The 27,580-nt window shown below is 40.2% G+C and overlaps 1 protein-coding gene across 1 annotated transcript; it reads right to left on the minus strand.

Moving 5' to 3' along the window:
• Positions 1 to 839: 839 nt before the first annotated feature.
• On the minus strand, positions 840 to 27,580 carry LOC108894678 (mucin-5AC). Its single transcript, XM_051068266.1, is given in 27 exon segments — positions 840 to 1,027; positions 1,315 to 1,375; positions 1,559 to 1,745; positions 4,957 to 19,999; positions 20,127 to 20,318; positions 20,474 to 20,517; positions 20,792 to 20,942; positions 21,172 to 21,300; positions 21,506 to 21,662; positions 21,733 to 21,972; positions 22,062 to 22,241; positions 22,329 to 22,436; positions 22,513 to 22,651; positions 22,759 to 22,910; positions 23,000 to 23,100; positions 23,212 to 23,261; positions 23,928 to 24,183; positions 24,273 to 24,399; positions 24,519 to 24,613; positions 24,695 to 24,859; positions 24,954 to 25,091; positions 25,199 to 25,268; positions 25,395 to 25,499; positions 25,610 to 25,748; positions 25,838 to 25,955; positions 27,459 to 27,522; positions 27,524 to 27,580. Coding segments are annotated over 27 exon segments (18,441 nt in total). The 5' UTR covers positions 27,566 to 27,580.

The raw sequence follows: 27,580 nt of genomic DNA on the forward strand, positions 1-27,580 counted from the left end.
CTAATGCCTCAAATGATCCTGATTTTTCCTCTTGTGCCACCTTGAAGTTCACATTTGTGGTGAAATGTCTCAACAATTAATATGGATCAACTGCCATGACTTTGTCAATAGCTTAACTTCATCGAGCACCACTGTCAAAATTTGAATTTGTCCAATTCCCATCAGCCTTAACTGTACTATATTTTTAGCTCTGATTAAATGATCAAATGTTATGTAAGACAGTGATATTTGCTCAACATCAGCTTGTTATCATTGTCATTGTGAGCATATTATGATTCTGACATTGGCTTTCAGATCAGTGAGCACAGTTGGTAAGGTAGCTGTAACTGCTAACATTTAATTTGTAATATTCCATAAATAGAATCAAGTGATTACTTGCATTGCAAGTTGGTACAACAGTTGGTCCACAAGGCTTGTAGACTTTATTTTCTGGACATTTATATTCTACAATAAGGGAAAGTGTCTTTAAACATCAAATTCATCAAATAGGTACTCTTAAGATCTGAAAATAACAATGTTAGTGTTCTACTGAAAATAAAACTCTCCTACCACACTGTCCTTTCGTAGCATTCCTCCAGGCTACACAGACAGATGCATCAGCACACATTGTAGCATAAGCCTCCAGACTGGAACAACCCACGGTGGAATTTGGCATGTGGCAAACGTCAAATTTACAGGCCTCATAAAAGGGTTGTGGTGGGATTACTTTGTGGCATTTCTCAAACACCTTAATGTAGAAACCACAAGAAAGTAGGGTGTTACTCCAAGTGATACTGCAGGATGAACTGACATAATGTGCTCATGTTTATTCTTTAAATTCTTACTTGCTCTTCAAAATTTCACAGATAGCAGGTTTGCAGGGTGTTTGTGGTAGGTCTTGGTGTTGGTATTGGTGTAGGAGGTGGCTTCTCACAATAGGGCTTTTTCTTGTCAGGCACATACCAGTGATGTCCCATCACAGAGCATGATGGATGAATCTGGCCATTTGGTAATCTGCAGTCATTTTTCCTGTTATTGTCACAGGTACCTTGTGAAAATAAATATTAACATGACAGATTACAACCCACATTTAGTACATCCATCAGTACTTTCACATTTATTCAAGCACAGTTTTAATTTATCAGTGTAACATGCAGCTTTATTTGCTTTTCAACTTGTTTATACTACCAGAAAACCAATGAGCAACTTACCACACTGTCCCTCCAGTGTTGTTGTGGAAAAGAGAAAATGGCAAGTCAACGCTGAATGAAAGCCCTTTGAATAGCACAACTGCTTCAATTGCTGGGATTTTCAAAACCAGCTTAACTGTTGTACTTGTGATGATGAAGTCCTCATTAGAGTAGGTTGGGAATACCTGCTTGCCGTTGATGTACACCTAAACATTTGCAACATTTGTCAGAGTTTCTTTTCTTTCTAAACAGGCCTCAGGTTTCTTCATATTCACCATACATGACACAAGACAAAACATTTTCTTCAGATTATCGCTGCATTTTCTTTCAATATATTCAAGTAAAAATAATCAGAATAAGCAGACATAGTTTGTTGTGAGAGTAGTTACCGTGTTTACGGTCTTTGGGATTCTCTTCTGTGTTAGAATAATTTCATAGTCTTTGTAATACACGATCAAGGCTTTAGTACAGGTCACAGCTCCAGAGGCATCGCAGTTCTCATTGTCGATAAGAATCTTAAAATTATATTTGGGAATGATCTCTTTGACCAGGACGTATGTGCAGTTTTTCTGGAAGCTGTAATATTGGCCATCAAAGGTCACATAATGAGGATCTCCCCAGCCACTGCAAACACCTGCAAATATTAAATTGAGAGAACACTGCTGTTACGTCAGAGAAAAATATTGTACTTTGCTCATATGTTCAGCACTTTTAAGATGCTCATTGAATTGCTGTTGCATGTTTTCATTTGAGCTTACATTTGCAGTCATAGTGAAAACAGCAGCCTTCTTCATCATAGACCCTAACTGGTTCAAACCCATTTTCACACACAGGCATGGTCACTGGTTTACATGGTACATGTTCTGTGATTACTCTGCCATTGTCACATGTTTCCGTGGTGCAGTTGTGTAGCTTCCAGGACTCACCATCCTGCAAATGGTATAGTAGAACTTTTAGAAATCTACTAACAGCAAAAGAATATACATATTTTATACACATCTATAATTTATGTACTTCAGGAAACAAGGAAAGAATTTTACATGGATATAACGCTAATTTGAAGGTGTTATGTCCTTAAGTGACATATCAGTTACTTAGCAATGTTTTATTACTTACTTGTAAAATATTTTTTAGAGCTATTTGCTTTGTTGTTTATTTGGTTATATATTAATATCACTATCTGGTTTTGTATATTGTGAGTTGTTGTTGTGGAGTGTCCAAAAGTGTTTTTCTGTTTTCCATTAATTGTGTGATTGGACCCCTGGAAAAATAACCTCAGTTTTGATTAAGCTAACTGGGACCTTAATGAATGAAATTAAATGAAATAAAACAACAGTCAGCCTTTGTTCTAATGTATTCCAAGTACTGGGAGAAGATAGATGATGATGAGCAGATTCTGTTTCACTACTGTAGTTTTTTCAGGGAAGTTGTAAAAATCAAAAGAGACGTTATATATAAGAGGCATTTAAATGAATCAGTAATTATGTGCTAAATTGTTGTTACACTTCACTGTTGATAATTTCACTGATAACTTGGAAGACTTAAGAGAGTATGCTGAATAGGTTTTATAAGCTCCTCCCCTTACCCAAATGTATCAAAGACTGTTATAGAAACCCTGGAAGCAAAGCTAGTTGTGATAAAACTTCACTATCACATTGAAAGCATATGATAGAAATCTTATTTATGTACATGTTCAGATAAAATAATTTAAATACCTTTCGAGGTGGCTTTAGATATGAACAGTTTTTGAAAGGCGTTGCTGTTGATCCTGTTATTGTACTGACTGTTGTTGAGCCAGGTTGTGTTGTAGTGCCAGAACTTGACATGGTGGTGCTAGGTACTGGTGGAGTGGTGGAGTGACATGGTCTAGCAAGCTTCTCGATGCTGCATGTTAAATTGCAGTATGCAGTGAAACACCAGCCTTCTCCATCAGTTTTATTGTATATGAAGCTACCTATAGGAGAAAAACCCAAGGCAGGTAGATCAAAATGACTCATCATGTGAGAGGAAAAACAAGAGTAAAGTCAGAGTTGTCTTTATAATGCAGCTTTCATGATTAGAAGTCTAATTGCAGATCCATGTTCACATCTTCTCTAAACTCTAGAATATCTTAAATAATTAAACCATGGATTCATATTGTTTCAATAACTGCATTTTTTGCCGCAACACCAATAGAAATAAGGTAACTTGCTGACTGTGGTCACTTATTGCTCCAATGTAAATACCATTATCAGAGTAACTATTGCAGAGTTATTATTGCATCGATAAAGATGACAACCCTTTCCTGAGATGAACAGTCAATTGTGTTTGTTAGCATGCATTTAACTGTTTATATATACATCAGTTTTAGCACATTTTAAATCTTTATTTTTGGCCAGAAACCAAAAGGAAAGCAAACTAACTCAAAATTGATTCTGATAATAGATCACACACAAAACATTACAATAATAATATGAACAACTGATGATAATAGCACATAGCTTACCAGGAGAGAAAATGTGATCCATGTACTTGCAGAAACATAAGGTTGTTTGGCGAGATGTTGAAGATGGAGGAGTTGAAGGTGTTACAGTTGGAGTTTCAACAGTAGGCTTTTCCGTTGTTACTGCAGGGGTAGACTTAACTGTGGCTGTAGTGATCTTCTCGGTAGTTATGGTTGGTGTTGCCATGGTTGTTGAGGTGGTTTTTTCTGTGGCTGGTATGGTAGTGGTGGGTTTTGTTGTGACTGTGGTTGTTGTGGGATTTTCTGTGATTGTGGCAGAACTTGTGCTGCCTTTTTCTGTAGTAATTACAGAGGTTGTTGTGGACCTTCCTTTGGTTGTTGTTGATGAAGTTGTAACAGTGGTTGAAGACTTACACATATTGATGCAACATTTGACTCGTATTTCATAGTCAAAACAAGTAAAAGGTACACTTTGATCTTTGTTATGACAGATCAGTCCATCTACTGGATTGCATGTTACTTTCTGATCTAGTTCATTCAAAGGTACGTCTTTGTATTGTGTTGCTCTACATTCTATTTCCAATGGTCTACTGCAAGTATTTAGATCTGGATCGGTAATTTTGTCTAAGGTTTCATACTCTCCACCATCTGGGTTAGTGTCAGGGTAACCATTACTTGTCCAGTCTGACCACTTACAAACAAAGCAATTAGTGGATGTTGTGCTGGGTTTTGTTGTGGTTAATATGACAGTGGAAGGCTTTTCTGTGGTTGCTGTTGATTTGGGAGTTGTGGTGATGGGTTTTTCTGTTGTTGCTGAAGTAGTAGTCTTTTCTGTGGCTGCTGTTGATTGTGTTTTTGTGGTGGTGATAGGTTTTCCTGTTGTCGCTGAAGTAGTAGTCTTTTCTGTGGGTGCTGTGGTGGATTTTTCTGTGATTGTGGTTGTAGTAGTGGGACTTTCTGTCACTGTTGGTTTTTCAGTAGTTGTGGGAGCTTTGGTACTGGGCTTTTCTGTGGCTGCTGTTGACTGGGTTGTTGTGGTGGTGATAGGTTTTCCTGTTGTCGCTGAAGTAGTAGTCTTTTCTGTGGGTGCTGTGGTGGATTTTTCTGTGATTGTGGTTGTAGTAGTGGGACTTTCTGTCACTGTTGGTTTTTCAGTGGTTGTGGGGGATTTGGTACTGGGCTTTTCTGTGACTGCTGTTGACTGGGTTGTTGTGGTGGTGATAGGTTTTCCTGTTGTCGCTGAAGTAGTAGTCTTTTCTGTGGGTGCTGTGGTGGATTTTTCTGTGATTGTGGTTGTAGTAGTGGGACTTTCTGTCACTGTTGGTTTTTCAGTAGTTTGTGGGAGCTTTGGTACTGGGCTTTTCTGTGACTACTGGGGTGTTTTTTTCTGTGGCTGTTGTTGATTCGGATGCTGTAGTGACGGGTTTTGTTGTGATTTTGGTTGTAGTGGTGGGTTTTCCTGTGGTTGTTGTTGTACTCTTGACCACAGGTTTTGTTGATTCCACTGTTGTAACCGTTGTATGTGTAACAACTTCTGGAGTTGCTGTGGTGGGTGTTTTTGTTGTTGTAACAGTAGTGGTAATTGGCGGCTCTGTAAATGTTGTTAGTGTGGTAGGCTTTTCTGTGGCTGGTGAAGTAGTGGAAGGTTTTGTTGTGATTGCGGTTGTTGTGGGATTTTCTGTGATTGTGGCAGAACTTGTGCTGCCTTTTTCTGTAGTAATTACAGAGGTTGTTGTGGACCTTCCTTTGGTTGTTGTTGATGAAGTTGTAACAGTGGTTGAAGACTTACACATATTGATGCAACATTTGACTCGTATTTCATAGTCAAAACAAGTAAAAGGTACACTTTGATCTTTGTTATGACAGATCAGTCCATCTACTGGATTGCATGTTACTTTCTGATCTAGTTCATTCAAAGGTACGTCTTTGTATTGTGTTGCTCTACATTCTATTTCCAATGGTCTACTGCAAGTATTTAGATCTGGATCGGTAATTTTGTCTAAGGTTTCATACTCTCCACCATCTGGGTTAGTGTCAGGGTAACCATTACTTGTCCAGTCTGACCACTTACAAACAAAGCAATTAGTGGATGTTGTGCTGGGTTTTGTTGTGGTTAATATGACAGTGGAAGGCTTTTCTGTGGTTGCTGTTGATTTGGGAGTTGTGGTGATGGGTTTTTCTGTTGTTGCTGAAGTAGTAGTCTTTTCTGTGGCTGCTGTTGATTGTGTTTTTGTGGTGGTGATAGGTTTTCCTGTTGTCGCTGAAGTAGTAGTCTTTTCTGTGGGTGCTGTGGTGGATTTTTCTGTGATTGTGGTTGTAGTAGTGGGACTTTCTGTCACTGTTGGTTTTTCAGTAGTTGTGGGAGCTTTGGTACTGGGCTTTTCTGTGGCTGCTGTTGACTGGGTTGTTGTGGTGGTGATAGGTTTTCCTGTTGTCGCTGAAGTAGTAGTCTTTTCTGTGGGTGCTGTGGTGGATTTTTCTGTGATTGTGGTTGTAGTAGTGGGACTTTCTGTCACTGTTGGTTTTTCAGTGGTTGTGGGGGATTTGGTACTGGGCTTTTCTGTGACTGCTGTTGACTGGGTTGTTGTGGTGGTGATAGGTTTTCCTGTTGTCGCTGAAGTAGTAGTCTTTTCTGTGGGTGCTGTGGTGGATTTTTCTGTGATTGTGGTTGTAGTAGTGGGACTTTCTGTCACTGTTGGTTTTTCAGTAGTTGTGGGAGCTTTGGTACTGGGCTTTTCTGTGGCTGCTGTTCCTTTGGTTGTTGTTGATGAAGTTGTAACAGTGGTTGAAGACTTACACATATTGATGCAACATTTGACTCGTATTTCATAGTCAAAACAAGTAAAAGGTACACTTTGATCTTTGTTATGACAGATCAGTCCATCTACTGGATTGCATGTTACTTTCTGATCTAGTTCATTCAAAGGTACGTCTTTGTATTGTGTTGCTCTACATTCTATTTCCAATGGTCTACTGCAAGTATTTAGATCTGGATCGGTAATTTTGTCTAAGGTTTCATACTCTCCACCATCTGGGTTAGTGTCAGGGTAACCATTACTTGTCCAGTCTGACCACTTACAAACAAAGCAATTAGTGGATGTTGTGCTGGGTTTTGTTGTGGTTAATATGACAGTGGAAGGCTTTTCTGTGGTTGCTGTTGATTTGGGAGTTGTGGTGATGGGTTTTTCTGTTGTTGCTGAAGTAGTAGTCTTTTCTGTGGCTGCTGTTGATTGTGTTTTTGTGGTGGTGATAGGTTTTCCTGTTGTCGCTGAAGTAGTAGTCTTTTCTGTGGGTGCTGTGGTGGATTTTTCTGTGATTGTGGTTGTAGTAGTGGGACTTTCTGTCACTGTTGGTTTTTCAGTAGTTGTGGGAGCTTTGGTACTGGGCTTTTCTGTGGCTGCTGTTGACTGGGTTGTTGTGGTGGTGATAGGTTTTCCTGTTGTCGCTGAAGTAGTAGTCTTTTCTGTGGGTGCTGTGGTGGATTTTTCTGTGATTGTGGTTGTAGTAGTGGGACTTTCTGTCACTGTTGGTTTTTCAGTGGTTGTGGGGGATTTGGTACTGGGCTTTTCTGTGACTGCTGTTGACTGGGTTGTTGTGGTGGTGATAGGTTTTCCTGTTGTCGCTGAAGTAGTAGTCTTTTCTGTGGGTGCTGTGGTGGATTTTTCTGTGATTGTGGTTGTAGTAGTGGGACTTTCTGTCACTGTTGGTTTTTCAGTAGTTGTGGGAGCTTTGGTACTGGGCTTTTCTGTGGCTGCTGTTCCTTTGGTTGTTGTTGATGAAGTTGTAACAGTGGTTGAAGACTTACACATATTGATGCAACATTTGACTCGTATTTCATAGTCAAAACAAATAAAAGGTACACTTTGATCTTTGTTATGACAGATCAGTCCATCTACTGGATTGCATGTTACTTTCTGATCTAGTTCATTCAAAGGTACGTCTTTGTATTGTGTTGCTCTACATTCTATTTCCAATGGTCTACTGCAAGTATTTAGATCTGGATCGGTAATTTTGTCTAAGGTTTCATACTCTCCACCATCTGGGTTAGTGTCAGGGTAACCATTACTTGTCCAGTCTGACCACTTACAAACAAAGCAATTAGTGGATGTTGTGCTGGGTTTTGTTGTGGTTAATATGACAGTGGAAGGCTTTTCTGTGGTTGCTGTTGATTTGGGAGTTGTGGTGATGGGTTTTTCTGTTGTTGCTGAAGTAGTAGTCTTTTCTGTGGCTGCTGTTGATTGTGTTTTTGTGGTGGTGATAGGTTTTCCTGTTGTCGCTGAAGTAGTAGTCTTTTCTGTGGGTGCTGTGGTGGATTTTTCTGTGATTGTGGTTGTAGTAGTGGGACTTTCTGTCACTGTTGGTTTTTCAGTAGTTGTGGGAGCTTTGGTACTGGGCTTTTCTGTGGCTGCTGTTGACTGGGTTGTTGTGGTGGTGATAGGTTTTCCTGTTGTCGCTGAAGTAGTAGTCTTTTCTGTGGGTGCTGTGGTGGATTTTTCTGTGATTGTGGTTGTAGTAGTGGGACTTTCTGTCACTGTTGGTTTTTCAGTGGTTGTGGGGGATTTGGTACTGGGCTTTTCTGTGACTGCTGTTGACTGGGTTGTTGTGGTGGTGATAGGTTTTCCTGTTGTCGCTGAAGTAGTAGTCTTTTCTGTGGGTGCTGTGGTGGATTTTTCTGTGATTGTGGTTGTAGTAGTGGGACTTTCTGTCACTGTTGGTTTTTCAGTAGTTGTGGGAGCTTTGGTACTGGGCTTTTCTGTGGCTGCTGTTCCTTTGGTTGTTGTTGATGAAGTTGTAACAGTGGTTGAAGACTTACACATATTGATGCAACATTTGACTCGTATTTCATAGTCAAAACAAATAAAAGGTACACTTTGATCTTTGTTATGACAGATCAGTCCATCTACTGGATTGCATGTTACTTTCTGATCTAGTTCATTCAAAGGTACGTCTTTGTATTGTGTTGCTCTACATTCTATTTCCAATGGTCTACTGCAAGTATTTAGATCTGGATCGGTAATTTTGTCTAAGGTTTCATACTCTCCACCATCTGGGTTAGTGTCAGGGTAACCATTACTTGTCCAGTCTGACCACTTACAAACAAAGCAATTAGTGGATGTTGTGCTGGGTTTTGTTGTGGTTAATATGACAGTGGAAGGCTTTTCTGTGGTTGCTGTTGATTTGGGAGTTGTGGTGATGGGTTTTTCTGTTGTTGCTGAAGTAGTAGTCTTTTCTGTGGCTGCTGTTGATTGTGTTTTTGTGGTGGTGATAGGTTTTCCTGTTGTCGCTGAAGTAGTAGTCTTTTCTGTGGGTGCTGTGGTGGATTTTTCTGTGATTGTGGTTGTAGTAGTGGGACTTTCTGTCACTGTTGGTTTTTCAGTGGTTGTGGGGGATTTGGTACTGGGCTTTTCTGTGACTGCTGTTGACTGGGTTGTTGTGGTGGTGATAGGTTTTCCTGTTGTCGCTGAAGTAGTAGTCTTTTCTGTGGGTGCTGTGGTGGATTTTTCTGTGATTGTGGTTGTAGTAGTGGGACTTTCTGTCACTGTTGGTTTTTCAGTAGTTGTGGGAGCTTTGGTACTGGGCTTTTCTGTGGCTGCTGTTCCTTTGGTTGTTGTTGATGAAGTTGTAACAGTGGTTGAAGACTTACACATATTGATGCAACATTTGACTCGTATTTCATAGTCAAAACAAGTAAAAGGTACACTTTGATCTTTGTTATGACAGATCAGTCCATCTACTGGATTGCATGTTACTTTCTGATCTAGTTCATTCAAAGGTACGTCTTTGTATTGTGTTGCTCTACATTCTATTTCCAATGGTCTACTGCAAGTATTTAGATCTGGATCGGTAATTTTGTCTAAGGTTTCATACTCTCCACCATCTGGGTTAGTGTCAGGGTAACCATTACTTGTCCAGTCTGACCACTTACAAACAAAGCAATTAGTGGATGTTGTGCTGGGTTTTGTTGTGGTTAATATGACAGTGGAAGGCTTTTCTGTGGTTGCTGTTGATTTGGGAGTTGTGGTGATGGGTTTTTCTGTTGTTGCTGAAGTAGTAGTCTTTTCTGTGGCTGCTGTTGATTGTGTTTTTGTGGTGGTGATAGGTTTTCCTGTTGTCGCTGAAGTAGTAGTCTTTTCTGTGGGTGCTGTGGTGGATTTTTCTGTGATTGTGGTTGTAGTAGTGGGACTTTCTGTCACTGTTGGTTTTTCAGTGGTTGTGGGGGATTTGGTACTGGGCTTTTCTGTGACTGCTGTTGACTGGGTTGTTGTGGTGGTGATAGGTTTTCCTGTTGTCGCTGAAGTAGTAGTCTTTTCTGTGGGTGCTGTGGTGGATTTTTCTGTGATTGTGGTTGTAGTAGTGGGACTTTCTGTCACTGTTGGTTTTTCAGTAGTTGTGGGAGCTTTGGTACTGGGCTTTTCTGTGGCTGCTGTTCCTTTGGTTGTTGTTGATGAAGTTGTAACAGTGGTTGAAGACTTACACATATTGATGCAACATTTGACTCGTATTTCATAGTCAAAACAAGTAAAAGGTACACTTTGATCTTTGTTATGACAGATCAGTCCATCTACTGGATTGCATGTTACTTTCTGATCTAGTTCATTCAAAGGTACGTCTTTGTATTGTGTTGCTCTACATTCTATTTCCAATGGTCTACTGCAAGTATTTAGATCTGGATCGGTAATTTTGTCTAAGGTTTCATACTCTCCACCATCTGGGTTAGTGTCAGGGTAACCATTACTTGTCCAGTCTGACCACTTACAAACAAAGCAATTAGTGGATGTTGTGCTGGGTTTTGTTGTGGTTAATATGACAGTGGAAGGCTTTTCTGTGGTTGCTGTTGATTTGGGAGTTGTGGTGATGGGTTTTTCTGTTGTTGCTGAAGTAGTAGTCTTTTCTGTGGCTGCTGTTGATTGTGTTTTTGTGGTGGTGATAGGTTTTCCTGTTGTCGCTGAAGTAGTAGTCTTTTCTGTGGGTGCTGTGGTGGATTTTTCTGTGATTGTGGTTGTAGTAGTGGGACTTTCTGTCACTGTTGGTTTTTCAGTAGTTGTGGGAGCTTTGGTACTGGGCTTTTCTGTGGCTGCTGTTGACTGGGTTGTTGTGGTGGTGATAGGTTTTCCTGTTGTCGCTGAAGTAGTAGTCTTTTCTGTGGGTGCTGTGGTGGATTTTTCTGTGATTGTGGTTGTAGTAGTGGGACTTTCTGTCACTGTTGGTTTTTCAGTGGTTGTGGGGGATTTGGTACTGGGCTTTTCTGTGACTGCTGTTGACTGGGTTGTTGTGGTGGTGATAGGTTTTCCTGTTGTCGCTGAAGTAGTAGTCTTTTCTGTGGGTGCTGTGGTGGATTTTTCTGTGATTGTGGTTGTAGTAGTGGGACTTTCTGTCACTGTTGGTTTTTCAGTAGTTGTGGGAGCTTTGGTACTGGGCTTTTCTGTGGCTGCTGTTCCTTTGGTTGTTGTTGATGAAGTTGTAACAGTGGTTGAAGACTTACACATATTGATGCAACATTTGACTCGTATTTCATAGTCAAAACAAATAAAAGGTACACTTTGATCTTTGTTATGACAGATCAGTCCATCTACTGGATTGCATGTTACTTTCTGATCTAGTTCATTCAAAGGTACGTCTTTGTATTGTGTTGCTCTACATTCTATTTCCAATGGTCTACTGCAAGTATTTAGATCTGGATCGGTAATTTTGTCTAAGGTTTCATACTCTCCACCATCTGGGTTAGTGTCAGGGTAACCATTACTTGTCCAGTCTGACCACTTACAAACAAAGCAATTAGTGGATGTTGTGCTGGGTTTTGTTGTGGTTAATATGACAGTGGAAGGCTTTTCTGTGGTTGCTGTTGATTTGGGAGTTGTGGTGATGGGTTTTTCTGTTGTTGCTGAAGTAGTAGTCTTTTCTGTGGCTGCTGTTGATTGTGTTTTTGTGGTGGTGATAGGTTTTCCTGTTGTCGCTGAAGTAGTAGTCTTTTCTGTGGGTGCTGTGGTGGATTTTTCTGTGATTGTGGTTGTAGTAGTGGGACTTTCTGTCACTGTTGGTTTTTCAGTGGTTGTGGGGGATTTGGTACTGGGCTTTTCTGTGACTGCTGTTGACTGGGTTGTTGTGGTGGTGATAGGTTTTCCTGTTGTCGCTGAAGTAGTAGTCTTTTCTGTGGGTGCTGTGGTGGATTTTTCTGTGATTGTGGTTGTAGTAGTGGGACTTTCTGTCACTGTTGGTTTTTCAGTAGTTGTGGGAGCTTTGGTACTGGGCTTTTCTGTGGCTGCTGTTCCTTTGGTTGTTGTTGATGAAGTTGTAACAGTGGTTGAAGACTTACACATATTGATGCAACATTTGACTCGTATTTCATAGTCAAAACAAGTAAAAGGTACACTTTGATCTTTGTTATGACAGATCAGTCCATCTACTGGATTGCATGTTACTTTCTGATCTAGTTCATTCAAAGGTACGTCTTTGTATTGTGTTGCTCTACATTCTATTTCCAATGGTCTACTGCAAGTATTTAGATCTGGATCGGTAATTTTGTCTAAGGTTTCATACTCTCCACCATCTGGGTTAGTGTCAGGGTAACCATTACTTGTCCAGTCTGACCACTTACAAACAAAGCAATTAGTGGATGTTGTGCTGGGTTTTGTTGTGGTTAATATGACAGTGGAAGGCTTTTCTGTGGTTGCTGTTGATTTGGGAGTTGTGGTGATGGGTTTTTCTGTTGTTGCTGAAGTAGTAGTCTTTTCTGTGGCTGCTGTTGATTGTGTTTTTGTGGTGGTGATAGGTTTTCCTGTTGTCGCTGAAGTAGTAGTCTTTTCTGTGGGTGCTGTGGTGGATTTTTCTGTGATTGTGGTTGTAGTAGTGGGACTTTCTGTCACTGTTGGTTTTTCAGTAGTTGTGGGAGCTTTGGTACTGGGCTTTTCTGTGGCTGCTGTTGACTGGGTTGTTGTGGTGGTGATAGGTTTTCCTGTTGTCGCTGAAGTAGTAGTCTTTTCTGTGGGTGCTGTGGTGGATTTTTCTGTGATTGTGGTTGTAGTAGTGGGACTTTCTGTCACTGTTGGTTTTTCAGTGGTTGTGGGGGATTTGGTACTGGGCTTTTCTGTGACTGCTGTTGACTGGGTTGTTGTGGTGGTGATAGGTTTTCCTGTTGTCGCTGAAGTAGTAGTCTTTTCTGTGGGTGCTGTGGTGGATTTTTCTGTGATTGTGGTTGTAGTAGTGGGACTTTCTGTCACTGTTGGTTTTTCAGTAGTTGTGGAAGCTTTGGTACTGGGCTTTTCTGTGACTACTGGGGTGTTTTTTTCTGTGGCTGTTGTTGATTCGGATGCTGTAGTGACGGGTTTTGTTGTGATTTTGGTTGTAGTGGTGGGTTTTCCTGTGGTTGTTGTTGTACTCTTGACCACAGGTTTTGTTAATTCCACTGTTGTAACCGTTGTATGTGTAACAACTTCTGGAGTTGCTGTGGTGGGTGTTTTTGTTGTTGTAACAGTAGTGGTAATTGGCGGCTCTGTAAATGTTGTTAGTGTGGTAGGCTTTTCTGTGGCTGGTGAAGTAGTGGAAGGTTTTGTTGTGATTGCGGTTGTTGTGGGATTTTCTGTGATTGTGGCAGAACTTGTGCTGCCTTTTTCTGTAGTAATTACAGAGGTTGTTGTGGACCTTCCTTTGGTTGTTGTTGATGAAGTTGTAACAGTGGTTGAAGACTTACACATATTGATGCAACATTTGACTCGTATTTCATAGTCAAAACAAGTAAAAGGTACACTTTGATCTTTGTTATGACAGATCAGTCCATCTACTGGATTGCATGTTACTTTCTGATCTAGTTCATTCAAAGGTACGTCTTTGTATTGTGTTGCTCTACATTCTATTTCCAATGGTCTACTGCAAGTATTTAGATCTGGATCGGTAATTTTGTCTAAGGTTTCATACTCTCCACCATCTGGGTTAGTGTCAGGGTAACCATTACTTGTCCAGTCTGACCACTTACAAACAAAGCAATTAGTGGATGTTGTGCTGGGTTTTGTTGTGGTTAATATGACAGTGGAAGGCTTTTCTGTGGTTGCTGTTGATTTGGGAGTTGTGGTGATGGGTTTTTCTGTTGTTGCTGAAGTAGTAGTCTTTTCTGTGGCTGCTGTTGATTGTGTTTTTGTGGTGGTGATAGGTTTTCCTGTTGTCGCTGAAGTAGTAGTCTTTTCTGTGGGTGCTGTGGTGGATTTTTCTGTGATTGTGGTTGTAGTAGTGGGACTTTCTGTCACTGTTGGTTTTTCAGTAGTTGTGGGAGCTTTGGTACTGGGCTTTTCTGTGGCTGCTGTTGACTGGGTTGTTGTGGTGGTGATAGGTTTTCCTGTTGTCGCTGAAGTAGTAGTCTTTTCTGTGGGTGCTGTGGTGGATTTTTCTGTGATTGTGGTTGTAGTAGTGGGACTTTCTGTCACTGTTGGTTTTTCAGTAGTTGTGGGAGCTTTGGTACTGGGCTTTTCTGTGGCTGCTGTTCCTTTGGTTGTTGTTGATGAAGTTGTAACAGTGGTTGAAGACTTACACATATTGATGCAACATTTGACTCGTATTTCATAGTCAAAACAAGTAAAAGGTACACTTTGATCTTTGTTATGACAGATCAGTCCATCTACTGGATTGCATGTTACTTTCTGATCTAGTTCATTCAAAGGTACGTCTTTGTATTGTGTTGCTCTACATTCTATTTCCAATGGTCTACTGCAAGTATTTAGATCTGGATCGGTAATTTTGTCTAAGGTTTCATACTCTCCACCATCTGGGTTAGTGTCAGGGTAACCATTACTTGTCCAGTCTGACCACTTACAAACAAAGCAATTAGTGGATGTTGTGCTGGGTTTTGTTGTGGTTAATATGACAGTGGAAGGCTTTTCTGTGGTTGCTGTTGATTTGGGAGTTGTGGTGATGGGTTTTTCTGTTGTTGCTGAAGTAGTAGTCTTTTCTGTGGCTGCTGTTGATTGTGTTTTTGTGGTGGTGATAGGTTTTCCTGTTGTCGCTGAAGTAGTAGTCTTTTCTGTGGGTGCTGTGGTGGATTTTTCTGTGATTGTGGTTGTAGTAGTGGGACTTTCTGTCACTGTTGGTTTTTCAGTAGTTGTGGGAGCTTTGGTACTGGGCTTTTCTGTGGCTGCTGTTGACTGGGTTGTTGTGGTGGTGATAGGTTTTCCTGTTGTCGCTGAAGTAGTAGTCTTTTCTGTGGGTGCTGTGGTGGATTTTTCTGTGATTGTGGTTGTAGTAGTGGGACTTTCTGTCACTGTTGGTTTTTCAGTGGTTGTGGGGGATTTGGTACTGGGCTTTTCTGTGACTGCTGTTGACTGGGTTGTTGTGGTGGTGATAGGTTTTCCTGTTGTCGCTGAAGTAGTAGTCTTTTCTGTGGGTGCTGTGGTGGATTTTTCTGTGATTGTGGTTGTAGTAGTGGGACTTTCTGTCACTGTTGGTTTTTCAGTAGTTGTGGGAGCTTTGGTACTGGGCTTTTCTGTGGCTGCTGTTCCTTTGGTTGTTGTTGATGAAGTTGTAACAGTGGTTGAAGACTTACACATATTGATGCAACATTTGACTCGTATTTCATAGTCAAAACAAGTAAAAGGTACACTTTGATCTTTGTTATGACAGATCAGTCCATCTACTGGATTGCATGTTACTTTCTGATCTAGTTCATTCAAAGGTACGTCTTTGTATTGTGTTGCTCTACATTCTATTTCCAATGGTCTACTGCAAGTATTTAGATCTGGATCGGTAATTTTGTCTAAGGTTTCATACTCTCCACCATCTGGGTTAGTGTCAGGGTAACCATTACTTGTCCAGTCTGACCACTTACAAACAAAGCAATTAGTGGATGTTGTGCTGGGTTTTGTTGTGGTTAATATGACAGTGGAAGGCTTTTCTGTGGTTGCTGTTGATTTGGGAGTTGTGGTGATGGGTTTTTCTGTTGTTGCTGAAGTAGTAGTCTTTTCTGTGGCTGCTGTTGATTGTGTTTTTGTGGTGGTGATAGGTTTTCCTGTTGTCGCTGAAGTAGTAGTCTTTTCTGTGGGTGCTGTGGTGGATTTTTCTGTGATTGTGGTTGTAGTAGTGGGACTTTCTGTCACTGTTGGTTTTTCAGTGGTTGTGGGGGATTTGGTACTGGGCTTTTCTGTGACTGCTGTTGACTGGGTTGTTGTGGTGGTGATAGGTTTTCCTGTTGTCGCTGAAGTAGTAGTCTTTTCTGTGGGTGCTGTGGTGGATTTTTCTGTGATTGTGGTTGTAGTAGTGGGACTTTCTGTCACTGTTGGTTTTTCAGTAGTTGTGGGAGCTTTGGTACTGGGCTTTTCTGTGGCTGCTGTTCCTTTGGTTGTTGTTGATGAAGTTGTAACAGTGGTTGAAGACTTACACATATTGATGCAACATTTGACTCGTATTTCATAGTCAAAACAAGTAAAAGGTACACTTTGATCTTTGTTATGACAGATCAGTCCATCTACTGGATTGCATGTTACTTTCTGATCTAGTTCATTCAAAGGTACGTCTTTGTATTGTGTTGCTCTACATTCTATTTCCAATGGTCTACTGCAAGTATTTAGATCTGGATCGGTAATTTTGTCTAAGGTTTCATACTCTCCACCATCTGGGTTAGTGTCAGGGTAACCATTACTTGTCCAGTCTGACCACTTACAAACAAAGCAATTAGTGGATGTTGTGCTGGGTTTTGTTGTGGTTAATATGACAGTGGAAGGCTTTTCTGTGGTTGCTGTTGATTTGGGAGTTGTGGTGATGGGTTTTTCTGTTGTTGCTGAAGTAGTAGTCTTTTCTGTGGCTGCTGTTGATTGTGTTTTTGTGGTGGTGATAGGTTTTCCTGTTGTCGCTGAAGTAGTAGTCTTTTCTGTGGGTGCTGTGGTGGATTTTTCTGTGATTGTGGTTGTAGTAGTGGGACTTTCTGTCACTGTTGGTTTTTCAGTAGTTGTGGGAGCTTTGGTACTGGGCTTTTCTGTGGCTGCTGTTGACTGGGTTGTTGTGGTGGTGATAGGTTTTCCTGTTGTCGCTGAAGTAGTAGTCTTTTCTGTGGGTGCTGTGGTGGATTTTTCTGTGATTGTGGTTGTAGTAGTGGGACTTTCTGTCACTGTTGGTTTTTCAGTGGTTGTGGGGGATTTGGTACTGGGCTTTTCTGTGACTGCTGTTGACTGGGTTGTTGTGGTGGTGATAGGTTTTCCTGTTGTCGCTGAAGTAGTAGTCTTTTCTGTGGGTGCTGTGGTGGATTTTTCTGTGATTGTGGTTGTAGTAGTGGGACTTTCTGTCACTGTTGGTTTTTCAGTAGTTGTGGGAGCTTTGGTACTGGGCTTTTCTGTGGCTGCTGTTCCTTTGGTTGTTGTTGATGAAGTTGTAACAGTGGTTGAAGACTTACACATATTGATGCAACATTTGACTCGTATTTCATAGTCAAAACAAGTAAAAGGTACACTTTGATCTTTGTTATGACAGATCAGTCCATCTACTGGATTGCATGTTACTTTCTGATCTAGTTCATTCAAAGGTACGTCTTTGTATTGTGTTGCTCTACATTCTATTTCCAATGGTCTACTGCAAGTATTTAGATCTGGATCGGTAATTTTGTCTAAGGTTTCATACTCTCCACCATCTGGGTTAGTGTCAGGGTAACCATTACTTGTCCAGTCTGACCACTTACAAACAAAGCAATTAGTGGATGTTGTGCTGGGTTTTGTTGTGGTTAATATGACAGTGGAAGGCTTTTCTGTGGTTGCTGTTGATTTGGGAGTTGTGGTGATGGGTTTTTCTGTTGTTGCTGAAGTAGTAGTCTTTTCTGTGGCTGCTGTTGATTGTGTTTTTGTGGTGGTGATAGGTTTTCCTGTTGTCGCTGAAGTAGTAGTCTTTTCTGTGGGTGCTGTGGTGGATTTTTCTGTGATTGTGGTTGTAGTAGTGGGACTTTCTGTCACTGTTGGTTTTTCAGTAGTTGTGGGAGCTTTGGTACTGGGCTTTTCTGTGGCTGCTGTTGACTGGGTTGTTGTGGTGGTGATAGGTTTTCCTGTTGTCGCTGAAGTAGTAGTCTTTTCTGTGGGTGCTGTGGTGGATTTTTCTGTGATTGTGGTTGTAGTAGTGGGACTTTCTGTCACTGTTGGTTTTTCAGTGGTTGTGGGGGATTTGGTACTGGGCTTTTCTGTGACTGCTGTTGACTGGGTTGTTGTGGTGGTGATAGGTTTTCCTGTTGTCGCTGAAGTAGTAGTCTTTTCTGTGGGTGCTGTGGTGGATTTTTCTGTGATTGTGGTTGTAGTAGTGGGACTTTCTGTCACTGTTGGTTTTTCAGTAGTTGTGGAAGCTTTGGTACTGGGCTTTTCTGTGACTACTGGGGTGTTTTTTTCTGTGGCTGTTGTTGATTCGGATGCTGTAGTGACGGGTTTTGTTGTGATTTTGGTTGTAGTGGTGGGTTTTCCTGTGGTTGTTGTTGTACTCTTGACCACAGGTTTTGTTAATTCCACTGTTGTAACCGTTGTATGTGTAACAACTTCTGGAGTTGCTGTGGTGGGTGTTTTTGTTGTTGTAACAGTAGTGGTAATTGGCGGCTCTGTAAATGTTGTTAGTGTGGTAGGCTTTTCTGTGGCTGGTGAAGTAGTGGAAGGTTTTGTTGTGATTGCGGTTGTTGTGGGATTTTCTGTGATTGTGGCAGAACTTGTGCTGCCTTTTTCTGTAGTAATTACAGAGGTTGTTGTGGACCTTCCTTTGGTTGTTGTTGATGAAGTTGTAACAGTGGTTGAAGACTTACACATATTGATGCAACATTTGACTCGTATTTCATAGTCAAAACAAGTAAAAGGTACACTTTGATCTTTGTTATGACAGATCAGTCCATCTACTGGATTGCATGTTACTTTCTGATCTAGTTCATTCAAAGGTACGTCTTTGTATTGTGTTGCTCTACATTCTATTTCCAATGGTCTACTGCAAGTATTTAGATCTGGATCGGTAATTTTGTCTAAGGTTTCATACTCTCCACCATCTGGGTTAGTGTCAGGGTAACCATTACTTGTCCAGTCTGACCACTTACAAACAAAGCAATTAGTGGATGTTGTGCTGGGTTTTGTTGTGGTTAATATGACAGTGGAAGGCTTTTCTGTGGTTGCTGTTGATTTGGGAGTTGTGGTGATGGGTTTTTCTGTTGTTGCTGAAGTAGTAGTCTTTTCTGTGGCTGCTGTTGATTGTGTTTTTGTGGTGGTGATAGGTTTTCCTGTTGTCGCTGAAGTAGTAGTCTTTTCTGTGGGTGCTGTGGTGGATTTTTCTGTGATTGTGGTTGTAGTAGTGGGACTTTCTGTCACTGTTGGTTTTTCAGTAGTTGTGGGAGCTTTGGTACTGGGCTTTTCTGTGGCTGCTGTTGACTGGGTTGTTGTGGTGGTGATAGGTTTTCCTGTTGTCGCTGAAGTAGTAGTCTTTTCTGTGGGTGCTGTGGTGGATTTTTCTGTGATTGTGGTTGTAGTAGTGGGACTTTCTGTCACTGTTGGTTTTTCAGTGGTTGTGGGGGATTTGGTACTGGGCTTTTCTGTGACTGCTGTTGACTGGGTTGTTGTGGTGGTGATAGGTTTTCCTGTTGTCGCTGAAGTAGTAGTCTTTTCTGTGGGTGCTGTGGTGGATTTTTCCGTGATTTTGGTTGTAGTAGTGGGACTTTCTGTCACTGTTGGTTTTTCAGTAGTTGTGGGAGCTTTGGTACTGGGCTTTTCTGTGGCTGCTGTTTCTTTGGTTGTTGTTGATGAAGTTGTAACAGTGGTTGAAGACTTACACATATTGATGCAACATTTGACTCGTATTTCATAGTCAAAACAAGTAAAAGGTACACTTTGATCTTTGTTATGACAGATCAGTCCATCTACTGGATTGCATGTTACTTTCTGATCTAGTTCATTCAAAGGTACGTCTTTGTATTGTGTTGCTCTACATTCTATTTCCAATGGTCTACTGCAAGTATTTAGATCTGGATCGGTAATTTTGTCTAAGGTTTCATACTCTCCACCATCTGGGTTAGTGTCAGGGTAACCATTACTTGTCCAGTCTGACCACTTACAAACAAAGCAATTAGTGGATGTTGTGCTGGGTTTTGTTGTGGTTAATATGACAGTGGAAGGCTTTTCTGTGGTTGCTGTTGATTTGGGAGTTGTGGTGATGGGTTTTTCTGTTGTTGCTGAAGTAGTAGTCTTTTCTGTGGCTGCTGTTGATTGTGTTTTTGTGGTGGTGATAGGTTTTCCTGTTGTCGCTGAAGTAGTAGTCTTTTCTGTGGGTGCTGTGGTGGATTTTTCTGTGATTGTGGTTGTAGTAGTGGGACTTTCTGTCACTGTTGGTTTTTCAGTTGTGACACTTGGAGTGGTAGAGATTCGATTTGTTGTTTTCATGGTCATTTCAGTGGATGTTGTGATTGGTTTTTCTATCATTGTGAAAAAAATAACATACTAAATCATCAATTATTTTTAAAAAGGTCAAAATCTACTAACCAGAAACATTCCACAACTGTGCTTTTAATATGCTGTGCATATTAAGATTCTCATTCTTACCAGTTGTGCTGAAAATAAAGGCTGTTGTTGTCGATGTCTGGGTGGGTGGAGTTGTAGTGCAAGGTGTTATTTCTCTGATAGTAGTCCCATTTTTTCCACAAACAGCAGAGATACAGGTTCCATCTCCATCATGTGTTTCATAGATCTTATCTCCATACTTGTATATACGTCCTTTATGTGTACAAGTGCAAGCTGCGAGACAAGAGAAGGGATTATACAAATCTTTGTTTCAACAGATTAGTTCTGTCTGTTGTCTTTTCATTTAATATGAATATCATATAGCTTTCCCATTTACAACTGAGACAAAGAGAAATACTTAAAATTACAACAACGTGCATCCTACTCACCTTGGACAGCATAGCTGCAGTCTACCTTTGTTGAAGAGCAAAAACTGAAATGTGAGTGAAAGAAGAAAAGTTAATCTAAAAAAAAAATATATATATATAAATATGTTGTATGTCATTTTATTGCTTTATGTTTCTATCTTCCTGATACACATAATCATAAGTTTATAAACTGTACATGCTAAAGCCATATAGCTAACAGCTAAATAACATGACTGTGTGACATAACCACATTATTTCATTGTAATAGCTTTTGTAAAAACATCATTATCATTGACTTTTGTACCAACTGCAGCATCACTAAGACAGAAAGTGTCCTACCACTGGTGACAATTTTCCTTTGATGGTATACGCTTCCCTTCCTCATAATGATTCCCTTCATCGTCATAGCAGCCACATTCCTCCTTTGATACACACTTCATGGTAGCTTGTTCCAAATAAGGTCTTTCAGGGGGACATCTTGGATAGCAACCTTAAAAGGTGAAATGTGAGTATGAATTGGAAAACTAGAATAGAATAGGTACAGAGAGGAAATCTAACCAAACCACAGGTGAAATCTGAGTGTTGAAAATGAAATATCAGTGACAAGTGCAAACTTGTTAAAGAAAGAAAGAAAGGAGTTTGCATGTTTGCATCGGTCAACTTTGCCTGGATTACTGTAGCTTTAAAATAAAATACTACTCCTTTCATGTCATTTGTACCTTCTAATGGTGGAATTTTGTTGTAGCATATTCCTGAGGGATTCCGGCATGTTTTCATGCATGGTTTTCCACAAGGCTCGTAGTGCCATTCACACTCTCCATCAGGGTTATAAAAATCACAAAACACAGCTAATGAAACAAAAGAAAAGGACATTAACATAGTTAATTTCATAGTTCTTGAACATTAAATATGAAACTTAATAATAAAATGAGAGCCAGGTTTTATTTGCAAATTGTATATTTAAAATTTTGATGTCAACAGATGATGATTATGATCACATATTGTAATTATTTTTTTCTCCTGACAGAAAAACAAATACACAAAAACACTCACGGCAAATTGTGGGAGTCCTCCATTTCACACAGGCTCCTGCCTTATCACAGGCTGCTGCATAGGCTGCTACAGCTGAGCAGAAACACTCACAATCTCCCCCTGTATTGCAGGCACATGTGTCTCTCACACAGGCATCATAATAGTTTTGGGGATCCACCTTTTTGAAAGAAACCATTGTAAACGCACATTGAGGCTGAATTATACTTAAATATATTCTGTTTTCTTACCTTTGAATGGCAAATAGAAAACACTTCACTGTTGATAATGCTGCAGTGTTTTATTGCCCATGCCTGCCTGTGTGAGTACAAACTGCAGGGATTTTTTAATGAGTTTGCATTAGGGCAGGTTGGTGAAACTTTCCAACTGTTTCCAAACACAAGGGCATCAACCACAACTTCTTTGCTTCTGGTGGTGAAATCATTCTTGATATTCCCATCATAATTCCCACACAGACCACATACTCTGCCCTGGGATCAAACAAGATCTAATTAATTTGTAAAATGACAACTTTATTAACATCTATCTAACTACTTGTACTGTAAATCTGCTCACCTACCTTGAATGTGGAGCTGAGTTTAATCATCAGTGTTGTCTTCTTATTCCAGATGAGAACAAGACCATTCTTTGCCTCAATGACAAGATATATACCCATAGTGTTGATGTGATAAGGTATGTCTTCCCCATTGTTTTGCTGAATAACTCTGATATTTTCTTCTGAAAGAACAAATTCTTTGTTCTGAAGAAAACACAACATACTTGTTTGTAATCACACTTAGTTATTTTCAGCATTTTTATTTTAATTACATTGAATAGTGTTATGTACCCCCAAGTAGAGCTTGATAGCAGTGGAGCAGATGCTTTCAGTTGTTCCACATGGGATGCTCTCCGTCAGGACCCTAAAGGTGCCAGAGTTATTGTCCCCACAGTAATCCTGCAAGATATTGACATAGTATTACATGGCTGATTTTTGACAAATCCCAAATACTAAACAGGGGTATGTGCTATACCTGAGTGAAGACGTAACCACAGTCTCCATTAAAGGAAAATCTCTTGTCATCAAAAGTGATGTAATGCCCTTCTCCATATATGGTACAGGTTCCATCACATTCATGATCTGTGCAAATCCAGTTTCTGTTTTTGCAAGTGCTATGATTTAAAAGGATGAAATAATATCAAGGTACATATCCCCATTTAAAAAAGACACAACAGTGAAACGACACAGCACTGTATCACAGTGAGATAAGACGGCTCACCAGGTATTGCAGTCCACCTTGACAGTCTGCTCAGCATTATAGTATTGTCCATTATATGGGCAGGGACAGTCCTCCTCCTCAACACAGCCTCCTTTACCATCTGACAGCAGGCCAGCAGGACATACACAGCCAGAGATACACTCTGTACTGACCTACACAGTGTAACAGTAATGCATTTAACATGTGATTCTGCTACTTTATTATATTCAACAACCCTCATGAACCAGTGTCACATTCTTACACATTCTGTGTCCAGAGTCTGGCAGCTGTTTTGGCACTCTGATCCCTTGTCACCTGGCTTTGCACTGGAGCAGTTGAAGAAAACCATTGGATCGGTGCATGCTAATGATAATGATAGTGTGTTACAAAGGAATCCACTGTATGCTTGGTGTTGTTCATAGTATTCCTTGCTGTAGAAGGAATACAATGATGAGCTGAGTGTGTAGTACTTACATTCATACACATGGCCTCCTTTACAGCTTAATTTTCCAGCATGGCAGGAGCTGAAATTCATAGAAAGACAGACAAGGACAAAGGACAGGACAAAGAGGAGAATTACATTTTCTTGTTATTGCTTGTCTGTTCTTGTTCTTGCTAAAATGAAACAAACAGTGTTTCTTAAGATTGCCTAGCCTTTAGAATCTGCAGTTCTTCTTAGGCTGCTCTAAGTGTGACTTTAGCCAAATGTGAAAAAATGCATTTGTCAGGTTCTTTTGAGTGGAGACAGTCAATTGACGCAGAGGTGAAACCAGTACTGAGATCAGGAGAACCAACACGGGGTTGAGGGGCAATAAAATCAGGGTTATTTTCAGCAAGATTTCCTGCTTTGTCATTCAGTCATTATCTACACATAAGCTACATTGAAAGCAACGGACAAATACAGTAATTACATTGGCATGGGCAGTTTAATGTTTCCAGGATAGTTAAGTGACACAACTGTTTCTGGAAACACCTGTTTCCAGCAAAACCAGTCCAGAGAGGAAACCCTTGCAAACATCTTTCTCCTGTTCACTCAAATGTATATATACTACTTTTTCAATTTTATGTCACAGAGTGACAAAAAAAATCTGTTATCTCACTACCATCTGCTGACTAATAAAATACCTCAAATTATTACAATAAAAAATACTGTTCTGCTTTAATTTTACTGAAAAAATTGAAATCCTCACCAAGTTTGTCCATAGGCACTGATGACCTGCCCAGGCTGCATCACTGTTTCTCCCACATGACAGGAGCATTGTGGGGCTGACACACACTCTCCCTTTTCATTTAGATAAGTTCCTTCAGCACAGCCGCAACCATCAAGTGGTGTAAATTTAACCTCACATGTTGAGTCTGACTGACTGAGAGAGCGACAGGTGCGACCACAGCTTTCCATCTGGTAGTCATACACCAAAGTAGACGGGCAGTCAGTTGTGTATTTCTCTGTTGAAAGGAAACAATTTACTTAAGGCCTGAACAAATTAATACAGATTGCATTTATTTCACTTTGTTATAGTTTGAGTTTAACTTACTGCACACGGTGTCCCTCCATCCATTCAGTAAGATACCTTCAGCAGCACATGCATGGACATAGGAGGATATGGCAGCACACATGCACATCTCACTGTTTTCACAGGCGCAAGTATCATAAATACAAGACTGCAGAGAGAGGTAGAAGCAACATGAAAAGCTTAATTGTTAATAACTAAAATAACACAAATACATGAATACACACTGATACATTGGACTGTATACAAAAAAAAGAAAAAACAGCTTACAGCTTCATATGTTTCTGGGTCTATTTCAGAATGACAGTTGGCAAAAATCCCTCTTGGGTCTGACAGCAAGGAGCACCAGTTTTTGGCAAATTTCTCTACAAAAACAATTAAACATATTTACTGGCAGAGAGTTAAAGAATTACATTGGAATTTGGAGCATACTGTCTGTGACCTACCTTTGGCTATGCTCAAAGTGCAGGGGTCGCCTAGTTTAGGTGTCACATCAGGGCAGCTTGGTTTGGTCTTCCATGTGTTGGCAAATGTCCCAGCTGTTCCCTCAATCAATCCATTTGTGGTTCTGAAGTCATCGGCTTCAACATCATTAAAATCTCCACAAAGGCCTGGACAAAGATACTTTGACTTAACACTCACTGAAGTACTCCTTGCAAAAGGTGATTATTTTACACTATTAAGTACTGAAGAATCAAAACACACCACTGAGTTCTCCCTTATTGGACACACTGGCTTTGATGTAAACCTGCATAATGGGTGTGAGTTGAATCTCAAGATCAAGTCCATAGGTGGTGTGGATTACAATGAAGAATGTCGATGGGCTGAAGGCTGTAATGTCATCTGTGGTGGAAAGAACATTTTCACAGTGAGTAGAGAAACTGTTTTACTTTGAGCAAATTGTCATGAATTGACATTAGAATGAACACCTACAAGAACAAATCACTCACCCATGAAAAGAGGCAGTTGAGAGATCTGTTTGTTAAGGAAGACCTGTCCGTTGGCTTTAATTACAATCATCTTCAGTGGGGAAAAAAATGACAAAATGACTTGATAAAAACATCAGGAGACACACTTCCACCAAACATGACGTGGAGAAAAATGTCAATGATGTTAAGAGCAAACCACAATATACGGTAATTTTACCTTTTCTTTTGCCAGTAGTAGAGTGACTGCAGACAGGCAAGTTGATTTATCTGATTTCTCACATTTGACCAGGTCACCAAGGACTATAAAAGTTCCATTCATTACCTAAAGTCAAGGAAATAAAAATACATTTAATCACAGGCTGTTCTCAAAATCTTATTTATCGTACTGTAATGTGTGTCATTCGAAGGATAAATTAAGTTTGATTTCCACACCTTGGAGAGAAGATAAGAGCAGTCTCCATGGAAAGTGTATGTTTTGTCATCATAGGTTGAGATGTGTGATCCACCCAGTATGGAGCAGATACCAGGACAGTCAAGATCCTTACATATCCACTCACCCTGAGTGCAGGTACTGTCAACAGAGTTTAGTTAGTTCAACTGGACAGACAACCTTTAATACACATGCTTTTAATATAAATATGAAGATAAGGAAGTGATTACCAGCTACGACATGTTGTTGAGTATGATTCCCCTGGTTTGTATGTGTTGCCATTGTGTAAGCAGGAGCACTGGTCAGCAGCAATACACCCATTTTGTGAAATATCGTCAAAGACAGTCCCTTGGAAGAAACATAATGACATAGTTAGAACAACAACAATAACAACAATAAAATGTAGTGTTTGCTCTGCACAGAGCAAACACTACAAAAGCTATAAATGTGTGAGTATTGTAAAATATTTTTTATGACTTATTTTATCACCAGAGTACTCCAAGTGCAAAGAGTACAGTGGGTGTCATGGGAAAAATAAGAGCACAAGAATCTTAATTTGTACTCCCAATTACAATTACACTAGTACATCAGGCTACACAGTGATAAATATGCACCCAGCTGATTGCAACCTAACCTACATCCAATATAAGGTTGTGATAAGTGCATAAAGAAAAATGGACAAGGACATATATATATATATAAAGAATGACTGTGGTTAGAGAACAACACACTGCAGCTCATGACAGCTGGGCCTGAACAGCTTGCAATCATTGAGTAGAAAATGTCTGTATGTCTGGCTGTATACCAGCTGAAGCTCAGTAAAAAGTTGGGTGATGCAGCAGGACATGACCCTAAACATCAAAGTAAATCCAATACAGAATGACTACAAACAAAGAAACTCTGTCCAGTCAGGACCCAGACTTTAACCCAAAAGAAATACTGTGGAATGACCCCAGAGAGCCGTTCAGACCAGACATCTAAAGAATGTGATGCTGAAATGAAGATATCCATGATCCAAAATTTTAATCCAAAGGAGGTTCAACCAGTTATTAAATCCAACAGTTCACTCAGCCCACCCTCACTGTCACTGTTTAATGAGTGTCTTCAATGAAAACATGAAAGATTCTAACTGTTTGTGTGTCTTTTGACTTGTGAACTAGATGAAGATCAGATCACATTTTACGACCAAACAATGCAGAAAACCTGGTAACTCCAGAACCTTTATCGTTTGCTGTTATTTTTCAAGGTGCTATCATCTCAACAACAGGCATCGTAATATATTGTAGAAACATTGTAGATACATTGTGGAAACTGTGGCGCTAAGTACCACAACAACACTGGAATAAACTCAGACATGTAATTTTTTATTTAAAAAGTCAAGTAAACCAAACCAGTGAGAAGGGGTTAAGAGGAAACAAAAAGTCACTACATGGGTGCTAAAGATTGCCAAATCTAAGCTGGCAACACCTTGTACAAATCAGCATTATACTGTATTCACAAAGCAATGCCTCATTTAGAGCGATCAAACCACATCTGTAGGACTTGATTGAAATCCCACTCCTATCTAAACACCACCCACATATTTTGTTTGGAAATACCTAACAGTGAATGTGAAGAAATTAATTCAGTATTTGTAGGGAGCTTCATACCACAGGGGTCTATCCTGGTGCTCAAACTATAACTTCAGCTTCTGTTGTTATAATAACTTGACAGTAATTCGGCAGCATAAATGAAAAATTCTGCACACCAATCACTAAATTTAAGAGCACAAATCAAGTATTATAGTGGTTGTATAGTAGAAAAAACAGCTCCTAATGTCATCTGTGCTGGTTTTAAAATCAGGGAACTTACCAGGTGGACAGAAGCATCCATCTATGCAGTGCTCCTCACACACTTGGCTTCTCTGGAGGTCAGTAACAGGTGTCAGTACAGGGACTACCACACTCTCTATACTCCATGTTGAATGGGCATGT

Source organism: Lates calcarifer, unplaced genomic scaffold (genome assembly GCF_001640805.2).
Source record: "Lates calcarifer isolate ASB-BC8 unplaced genomic scaffold, TLL_Latcal_v3 _unitig_3773_quiver_1650, whole genome shotgun sequence".
In the NCBI taxonomy this organism is placed as follows: Eukaryota; Metazoa; Chordata; class Actinopteri; family Centropomidae; genus Lates; species Lates calcarifer.